Raw genomic sequence first — 10,244 nt, forward strand, 5'->3', positions numbered from 1 at the left:
ACGTGATTCTGTCATTTGTGATGTTTATTCTCCCTATGACTGTATCTCACTTTACTTCTCTCACTCTGTATCTGTACCTTAACTGTTGTCCTGCCTCTGACGCCTGAGTTTCCGCTGTGGGATTAATAAAGGTCTGTGTCTCTTCTTTGTGTTCATCTGTGTCTACAGGGAGCCAAGAATCTTCTCATCCTTGCAGCTGCTGTCATTACTGTTCTGAGTGCAGTCACACTGATCTCTCTATCAAGGATTGAATTCTGAGATTATATATAGGATTCTGAGATTATACAATTTCTGAACACAAGTCATATTAATCCTGTCTTACATTGCTAGCCCATCCAGGCCAGATCTGATTGTTTTTAATTTATGTTCTTTGTTATGACAAGCATACACAATTCTACATAGTCAGGCTCTGTCATACTATCAGTGTCACTGCCGCCTGCCGGTTCTGTTTTCAGGAGAGTGGCCTTCTAATCCAAACATCTTAATGCAGAACGTTTAAATGTCATTAAAAAATATTATGTATGTGGCCCCTTTTTATAGGTAAATATGAAATAAATATGAAATAAAATATAAAGTATGTAAATCAATTTAAGAAATCCTCCTCCATCTGCCCTTGCCTCAGACCATGTCCTCAGTTTCTTCTGTTCTATCTAAATAAAGCAAAATGTGTGTATTTAATTTAATTCCACTTTGAAGTAGTCTTTTCTATTAATAATTCAACTGCTGTTGCTTGTTACTATTGTGAAACTACAATATAAATATGATTATTTTGGGTGGTCCCCAGTTCAAATATGATTCTTTTGGGGGGTCGTGGCCTGAAAAGGTTGAGAACCCCTGGATTAGGGTATATCGTCTACCCTAACTTAAAATTCACACTGATGTTTACAGATGTCGGACCATTTCCATGGAGACAGGAGCCCAGAATGTTCAGATCTGTTCCACAGTGTTGCATCTGTCCTTTCCTCCAAAGCAGCTGCTTCTAATGTTCACCTTTCCCCTCATATATGGGACCTTCCAACTGCTGGATGGCCTCCTGCTGGTCACAGGTGACACTACAAGAAAACACACAAAAGTTGTTAATGGCATATTAGAGTTAAGAAATAACTGGAACCACTTGATCCTCAGCATCCCTATTTGGGGGATGAACATTTGCCAAAATAGCAGATCTACAAGCTCACAAGTATTTGGTGTAGAGGGGAAAAAAGAGCGCACCAAGTGCAATCCTACGATAGCATAAATTGCCTGGTTGTATACATTAACCTCTTTGAACCTGCCTAGTTTGTGCTTGCTTTCTCGGCTGAATAAGTCTTGTCAGATGATTTGTGGTTTGTCCGAAAGTGTCTTTCCAACTTCCCTTTCTTCATCATCTATTTCTAGAACAGCTGGTTGTTGACGGCACATGACAGGACACTGCTTCAAGTCCTGTTAAGCACCCTAGCTCTTGTCATTATCTAAAGGTAGACATCCTATGCACTAACTGCCTGGTTGTTGAAGACCCTGCGTGTCCCCCTTTGCACTATACAAGGTGAGAATCTCCTTTATCTTACGTCAGTGTGTGTTTTGTTTTATAACAACTTTTTCCTTGCCCAGTGTCTATCACAATGTTATGCCTACAGTATGTCTGTATACAACCTAAGATACTGTTTGTTATGAATGGAAATAGAAAAGCCGTTTAAACTTTCTTAGGTGTGTTAAATGTAGGTGGTGGGTTTCATCCCTGCTGATAAATAATAATACAACTTTGAAAATAGGCTAGCAATTGGTTACATAGGCCACAAATAAAACAATGAGCCTACAGTATGCCTATATCATAAGTTGATACATTTAAATTGTGTTGTGTAATGTTATATTAATGTATTCATAAAGTATTATGACATGCATTGCTGAGGCAGTCTCAGGCTCCCATGGATTCAGGATCTGGCTCTGGGTTAAGGGAGACTTCAATGCTGGTAAAGTGACGGCCTAATCACTGCGGGTGGTACATATATAATCCATTGGAAAAAAACACGGTGGTGTGCAATTTTCACAACCAATGTAAAAAGGGTTTTGTAAAGTTGGCCGAACGGCTAAGGCTCCAAAAAGTTGACAAAGTCCAGAATGTAGTTTGGGTATATTTATTTCTCCCAACAAACACATCAAAAGTCCTGTGCAGTATTTACAGTGAAGGCCTAGGCAAAATTCATAGGTTAACCGAATAAGAATTTAAATAAACTAGAGAAAGTGCTCCTCGGAGCACAAGTCTCCGCCAGGTTAGGTAGATTATTGTGGCCTCCTGGTGGCGCTATAATAGGCCAATATGAAAAGGGTGCCATTTCTTCTTAGGCCTTGCGCGACAATCGGACACTGCATTCATGATTTGAGGCATTTTGATCCAAAAATGTGGTTTGCTAAAATAGACCTGCTGGTGGCGCTATAACAGGCCAATGTGAAAAGGGTGGCATTTCTTCTTAGGCCTTGCACGGCAATCGGACACTGCATTCATGATTTGAGGCATTTTGATCCAAAAATGTGGTTTGCTAAATTAGACCTGCTGGTGGCGCTCTAACAGGCCAATGTGAAAAGGGTGGCATTTCTTCCTCGGCCTAGTGGGAATGTGCGTGCAAAATTTCACGGAAATCGCCCACTGCGTTCATGATTTGAGGAATTTTGTTCAAAAGGGACCTATCCAGCAAACTTTGGAAGCCAATGTTAGCCAAGTAGGATGGAATAATATGAAATATCGGACACATCCATCTTGATCACATGACTATAGAGATACTGTGTACCGATTTGCGTGATCAGAATCTGAAGGAGTAAGAGCAAAAAAAGTGTTTTACAAAACTCAGCCTCCTGGTGGCGCTCTAAAAGGCATATGTGAAAAATGCAGGGAAAAGGTTTTTCCTTGGCCTCTAGGGAGTGTGCGTGCAAAGTTTCACGCAGATCGGTGCAGTTATAGCTAAAAACGTGAATTGGCCTGAGGCTGACCATGAGGCTGATGTGAACGTTTTCAAGTGCCATTTCTTCCTGGGCCAAGTGGGAATCTCTGTGGAAAATTTCACGGAAATCGCATGCTGCGTTCATGATTTGAGGCATTTTGTTCAAAATGAACCAATCCTGCATACTTTGGAAGCCAATTTTAGCCAATCAGGATGGAATATGGAAAATGAGACAGATCCGTGTTGATCACATGGCTATAGAGATACTGTGTACCGATTTGCGTGTTTTTTGGACAAAATCTGTAGGAGTAATAGCAAAAAATGGGTTTTGCAAAAGTCTGCCTCATGGTGGCGCTATGACAGGCTGATCTGAAAAATGTGGGGCAGAGGTTCTGCTGTGGCATCCGGGAGTGTGTGTGCGCAGTTTCACTGCGACAGGGCCAACGGTGGCAGAGATTAGCTGGTCGCAGACAGAAGGACGGACACACACACGGACGGACGGACAGACGGACAAAACATACTCTCTCGCCATGCCTTTCGGCCTGGCGGAGACAATAAAGACATCAAAATGAAGGCTTGAAAAAATGGATAACTGCAGACAAAGAGACAAACTAACTCAGGCGGTGCTACACCAGGCTAAGGCTATATCTAACTAAGGCCCTGCAGCTCTGTCCCCTGGCTGTTGAGTGTTGCCAGCCCAACACAAATTCAACTTGGTACATCCCAACCTGTTCTTTATACTAGGTGGATCCTACCAAGACAAATGACCTGTAATTGGTCATCAATTAACTCAAAGCTACATTATGGTTCATGAGTTACTTACACCATTAGACAAAGGACTTTACCAACAATTCAAATACATTTCCCAGGCGCCCAGTAATTCACAAACTTAAATCTGAGTAGGCTACTCATAAACATGGACAAAACACCCCCTCCTTTACAGTACTTGGCACATCCCAATGTAACAGGATTGCCAGTACTGCAGAGGAGGAGTGACAAACAATCAACTCATTTACACAGTTTCACATAAATAGACAAGCTTAAAACCATTGAATAGTCCTTGTGGTCGGTCTTTACCAATGCACAGAAGTCCAGATGATGCTCTGGAAACACTGATGCTTCCAAACAGTCACTTCCAAATCGGCTGATGATATTAGTTGTTGGACGCAGCTGGACGTGTGTGTGTGTGTGTACTGTCCCTGTATCTATAGGGAACAGGGGTTTACTATAATATTCAACAATATGTTAGAATCAATCACATAGTAAACTTGTAACTGTTGGGCTAATTATCACAATAGCAGACATTTTGATTGCTTTCCAAAAACGATATCTATTCACTATGATGCATTGAAAACAGATACACAACCACTAAACACACTTTATTCTACAGTGTTTGTACAGTTGAATGTTTAACTGTCAGTATGTTGTCTAATGTGAATCATATAGTACATGGTGTGCATATCTCCTGGGAAAACATTCTAAACAGTTCAAAATGCCAGAGTCTAACTGAGTTTATGTAACCACAGCCTGCTTTAGGTAGAGATTAGAAATTGAATGCAGCTTTGTAATTCTTACTGTCTTTCCACCATGCACTGATGTCATAAAACACGGTGGTTGGAAGTAAGCATGTGGTTGAACTTGGCATAAGTATTTTTATATTTCCTTGTATTCAACTGATTTATTTTGCCTTTTTATTAAACTTGCAGAGAGTTGCTTGCAGGACATGTCATGTTTAGTGTTATATTGTCTCAACATGGGTCAATTTAATTATTTCATTTTTATTGTTAAACTCAAGGATGCTAGCAAGTGAAGTCAAAGTAACAATATTGTAAACTGAAGCTGCTTTTTGTCCGGGGATGACCGGTTGATAGAGTGCAAAGGTTTGTCACTAAACTCCACATAATATGATGGAGTTGAGTGGCAAACCTGCCACTGAGCCAGTTCATACAGTTACACTGTACCTTTGCTCTGATCACATAAAGCCAGGTCATACTTCTGTTTTGATCATACTGTATGTAAGGGCATTTCGTACATTTACTACAGCAGGGCTAAGACGAGTAGAGGAGGACAACAACAAGATGAATCGAGGATACATCCTTTATGTAGCTCTTCATCTGCTGACGGTGTCCTCAGCCCAAGCTATCCTCAATGACTGTAAGTATTATCTCCCACTCTGTCTCTCTCTCTCTCTGTCTCTCTTTCTATGTGTACTTGTCTCTCCCAGTTGTCTATTTCCAGTATTTTTTGTTTATATCTTATGAAATGTGAATGTCTTTCCTAATGTAAGACTGTGTTGATTACTTAATATAATGTAATAGTTGAATAACTGTGTGATCAATTATTTCTGTATTTTTGATTAAAAAAACTAAAATCTACAACATACCTGGGTCTTGTGCATTGCACAGTGTGCAATGCACAAGACTGGACATGGAGAAGCTGTTAATATATCATTTCTTGAGAGACTTTATGGGCCAGGACAGTAAACTGAATGGCAGTCATATGACAATTGCAATTACGCTTTGATGCTTTACGTTGCAGATTTCTTTCCAGTTCAGTGCATTACACTGCACATTCCTTGTACTGTATCCTGGAACTACAGTTGAATGAAGAAGAAAACACTGAATACAATTTACAATTTAGGCATTTAGCAGACGCTCTTAATCCAGAGCGATTTACAGTAAGCAAGGACAACACAAAGTAATACATCAAATGCATAGAAATAGTAATCTAATAATAAACGAATACATAAGTAAACCAAGAACCTATCATCAGTCTAACCGTAGAATAACCAAAAATAAATCCATAATCTGTACATTGAAACTATACATACTATAGGATGCCAGTTCAACAATTACCTGGCATCTGTCTACATAACATGCTATCTATCTATATATAAGTTACATTTTAGCCTTTGCATAAGCCTGCAAGGTCGTCAAGGCTAGGGCAAGTGCTATGGGCTAAGGAGTCTGAAGAGGTAAGTCTTCAGATCACAATAAAATCAGGCTTCCTAAAAAGGTGTGTTCTGTGTTCCAGGGTTGATCAGTGATAGAAGGTGGCAACCCGGTGCATCCAACATCTATCAGGCCCAGACAAACACCTCCCAGTCAGGGTTTCTTATTGAGGGTTTCACCTGCCTGGGTCTGTCGGTCATTGCCTTCGGTTCCGCCCTGGTGCCGGTCAAAAGTGTAGATACCGGAGATGGTGACTGCCTCACACTACATAATATATTCTCAATGAAATGATAAAAATCAACAACCATAATTATAACTTCACTTTACCATACCAAAGCAAATCAGCATGTTGTCAATTGTTTATCAATTCCCATTGATTGTTATGTATAAATATGGGTTGTAAATCCTTTCTGCCCTGACAGGTATGTTCTTCCAGTTTGTGTTTTGCAACACTCTGGCTCTGGAATCTCTCGTGGTGTATGTCATCAGGGGCTGCCCTGACATCTGGGCCTTGAGCATGGCCGGAGGTTTCCTCTTTGCCTTAGGTACTGTCTGTCTGTCTGTCTGTCTGTCTGTCTGTCTGTCTGTCTGTCTGTCTGTCTGTCTGTCTGTCTGTCTGTCTGTCTGTCTGTCTGTCTGTCTGTCTGTCTGTCTGTCTGTCTGTCTGTCTGTCTGTCTGTCTGTCTGTCTGTCTGTCTGTCTGTCTGTCTGACTGACATCTTTATTGACAATCATGTGTCAAAACATTGTGTGTGTGTGTGTGTGTGTGTGTGTGTGTGTGTGTGTGTGTGTGTGTGTGTGTGTGTGTGTGTGTGTGTGTGTGTGTGTGATTCTCTTCATCTCCTTTGTGTCATTATTGCTGTCTTCGTAGCTAATCTGGCCACTGTACCGATCATAAAGACTATTGGACTTGGAATGGGCTTCCTTATTTGGTCAGTGTTCTGTCTGCTCATGGCATGGGCTACTGCAAGGTACACTTTTACTCTTATTTACTTAATGGTCTTCATATTTTGGGCACATCATTATAGGTGAAAATACTTTTCACTTTTCAAAGGTTTTACCACAAATGATGATACAGTCATTCTATATTATCATCAGAAGTTTGTGTTCAGCTCTTCATTCACTCATGTCTGTATACACTTTAGATTTGGTTGGTTTGGTATTGATAAACAAGATGTACCAAATTCACTACTCAACTACATTGGAACTGCACTTGCAACAATAAGGTTACTTTCTTTTATTGTTTTTGCTTCTTAACAAAGTCGGTTCCTTCCTTTTTTTTAATGTAAAGCGACTTTGGGTACTTAGAAAAGCTCTATATAAAACTGCGCTATTATTATGTACTGTAACCAAACGTTTGATTCCTTTTAACAAAGTGCATTCTTATGTGAAATATACAACAAAAATATCTGATATAATAAAAATACAATGTTGTTTAATTTGTTATTATTAAAGAATGAAATAATATACATTTTCTTTCCACAAATATCATGTTTTCTCTTCGTCTCTTTAGTGTGTTGATCCTGTTTTTCATTAAGACAGAGGAGGAACAGGAAATTAGATGTGATGAGGATGATGAGGAGAGGAAACCGCTGCTTCACAGCTGCAGCACAGACTCAGACCAGGTCAATTACCTTCACTATTATTTAATTTTCAGTGCAATTGTGATATATTTAACAACGTTATCTCCACAACAACAGGCCTCTTATAGCATATTGTTATAGAATTTAGAATATATATTTGTGGCATGGAACAACAACCAATCGTGTAATAAACAGAGGTACCATAATAATGATAATGGTCATATTCTGTAGTGGCTGTATTTTTCTCATGTCCATTCAGCTGGATTCCACAGACAGTGAGTACGTTCAGTCTGTTGATATGAGCGGTCACACCAGCTGGACTGACAGACTGAGTCCTGTCAACAAGAAGATCATGTAAGTCTTTTCCTGCCCCCATTTATACTACATTGTATGGCAAAGTATAACTTAACTTAAGTTATTTCGGGGGATTTTTTCTGAGCCTTTATTTCACAGTCATAGTGGAATGATAGAAATAATAATTAGTTAGACCTGTATCATCCCACGGAGGAAAATTGACCCAGCTGAGTGCTTCTCTCTGGGGAGCACGAGAGGGGTAGCAGTTAGGGCTTAAGTGTCGTGTTCAGGGACACCTCGACACATTGCCGGGGCTCAAACCTGGGGCCTTCTGCTACCCAGGCGCCCTAACCACTCGGCTATCAGGTCGCCCAACGTATTAACTTCTGTCTTAACCTTGTTGACATGCTATGATGATGATATTGTTGATCTACGATGAATTAGAGAAATACATCATCAGCATCACGTCTACAATTGACCTTGACCGCTCGAACTCACCCACAAGTGAATTATCTATTCAGGGGCAGCTGAGCCTACTGTTATTCTCTCTCTCACTCACGCACCCACGCACACGCACGCCGATTGATTGCAAATCACACAGTACATACATAATTACAGCATTGGGACAAACTGGCATAGATTTCAATACTTTGATTTTATGCGTTTGTCTTTCATTGACTTCTGTATATAACACCTTTTTTCCTCAAAGAGGCTGCTCGCTTGCAACTATGGCTGGGCTATTCTATGGAGGAGCTTATACCCCAATAATATACATTAAAAACAACTCCTTGAAGAATGACACGTCCTTTCCTGAAGCTAGCCAGTTAGGTAAGACCAAAGTACTGATGTGGAGGTTAAATGTTTTTAGAGACTTGACACATGTCAAATCAAATATTAAGATGAGAAAATAACAAATATACATGGTTTCTGTATCTTCTTTAGATCTGGACTACCTTTTCCCTTACACGACTGGAATCAGTGCCCTAACATCCGTAGCATTTGTTGGATATTGTGTTGTGATGAAAAATGCCCCTGTTTTACCATCCAAGTGTATATTGCCAGGTAAGTAGTTCATCTTGGTTCACTAATTCAGGTGATGCTCTTAAATTAAACATATTGGTATGTTGGTACGACAAATAGTGAAAATAGTATATCCTCAAGCTCACAACACTTCACGATGGGGACGATGTGAGCTTGTAGATTTGCTGTTTTTGCAACAAAAACAAAAGATGGATTTGCCAGAAATATGGATACCAGGTTGAAAGTGGTTAAGCCTAAATTATACATTGTTGCATAACAGTGTCGGTCGCTGAAAATAATACATTTTCAATCAGGAAATGGGACGCATTGTTTTTACTGAGCAAAGTATGCTATTCGGTATTAGAAGCCATCTCTTACAATGATCCCCAAACTATAGGCCATAGCACAATATGTCCTCTCTGTATTTTCAGCATTCTGTGCAGCATCTATGCAGTTTGCCGCTCAGTGTTTATTTTTCACAGCCAGCTACTGCCTCGGGACAGTCATCACATATCCCATTGGAACCACAGTAAGTTCTGACTATAGAGAGACACCAATTCATGGTTGCTTGCCTAACCCAAACCAAATATCCCTTTCTTCTTCTTAGTCTTAGCTTATAGTTTTTAGCCTTTTAACGTTTTTCTTTTTTTGCTCCTAATAAAAGTCATAAAAACAATTGCCTCCGTTCGTACACCACTCTGACCAAATGCCTTTTTCCACAGGGCCCTGCATTAATTTCTCTTATTTGGAGTATATTCTACTTCAGAGAAATAAAGGTAAGTTCTAATGAATAAAATCACAGGTTAACCACTTCCATGTCATTTGGCAAAACCTTTCGAAACATTTAAAAAATAGCAGATCTATAGGCTCACAGCATGTGAGTCAGCTAAGCTAGTTACACTATTTTTGAACACTTGTAAAAATATAAAATAAGTGATTAAACTCTTTCGTGGTCCTCCTCCTGACACACTTTTTTTTTATGTAGTTTTGCGTACTTATTTGCCTTAGTCTAGGGTGTGATTCTGTCATTTGTGATGTTTATTCTTCCTATGACTGTATCTCACTTTACTTCTCTCACTCTGTATCTGTACCTTAACTGTTGTCCTGCCTCTGACGCCTGAGTTTCCGCTGTGGGATCAATAATGGTCTATGTAACTCTTCTTGTGTTCATCTGTGTCCTCTACAGGGAACCAAGAATCTTCTCATCCTTGCAGCTGTTATCATAACTGTTCTGAGTGGAGTCACACTGATCTCTCTATCAAGGATAACATTCTGAGATTATATATTGGATTCTGAGATTATACAATTTCTGAACACAAGTCATATTAATCCTGTCTTACATTGCTAGCCCATCCAGGCCAGATCTGATTGTTTTTATTTATGTTCTTTGTTATGACAAGCATACACAATTCTACAGTCAGGCTCTGTCATACTATCAGTGTCACTGCTGCCTGCAGGTTCTGTTTTCAGGAGGCTGGCCT

At 39.8% G+C, this 10,244-nt stretch overlaps 1 protein-coding gene across 1 annotated transcript; it reads left to right on the forward strand.

Moving 5' to 3' along the window:
• The first annotated feature begins 1,406 nt into the window (after positions 1 to 1,406).
• On the forward strand, positions 1,407 to 10,179 carry LOC308078950 (transmembrane protein 144-like). The gene is made up of 12 exons (XM_080420291.1): positions 1,407 to 1,525; positions 4,959 to 5,069; positions 5,949 to 6,116; positions 6,289 to 6,411; positions 6,738 to 6,837; positions 7,380 to 7,491; positions 7,709 to 7,803; positions 8,453 to 8,571; positions 8,686 to 8,805; positions 9,195 to 9,292; positions 9,486 to 9,539; positions 9,950 to 10,179. The coding sequence occupies exons 2-12, from the start codon at positions 4,994 to 4,996 to the stop codon at positions 10,037 to 10,039; spliced, it is 1,155 nt and encodes a 384-aa protein (XP_080276417.1). The 5' UTR covers positions 1,407 to 1,525; positions 4,959 to 4,993; the 3' UTR covers positions 10,040 to 10,179.
• The last annotated feature ends 65 nt before the right edge of the window (positions 10,180 to 10,244 follow it).

Source organism: Gymnoscopelus braueri (assembly GCF_963280865.1).
Source record: "Gymnoscopelus braueri genome assembly, chromosome: 22".
Taxonomy (NCBI): domain Eukaryota; kingdom Metazoa; phylum Chordata; class Actinopteri; order Myctophiformes; family Myctophidae; genus Gymnoscopelus; species Gymnoscopelus braueri.

What these genes read in the sequence shown, in the direction of transcription:
- LOC308078950 (XM_080420291.1), top strand. Translation starts at nt 4,994, where the DNA reads ATGAATCGAGGATACATCCTTTATGTAGCTCTTCATCTGCTGACGGTG. An exon ending in CCAAGCTATCCTCAATGACT is followed by an intron (nt 5,070 to 5,948) that starts GTAAGTATTATC and finishes TCTGTGTTCCAG; the next exon opens with GGTTGATCAGTGATAGAAGG. An exon ending in AAGTGTAGATACCGGAGATG is followed by an intron (nt 6,117 to 6,288) that starts GTGACTGCCTCA and finishes CTGCCCTGACAG; the next exon opens with GTATGTTCTTCCAGTTTGTG.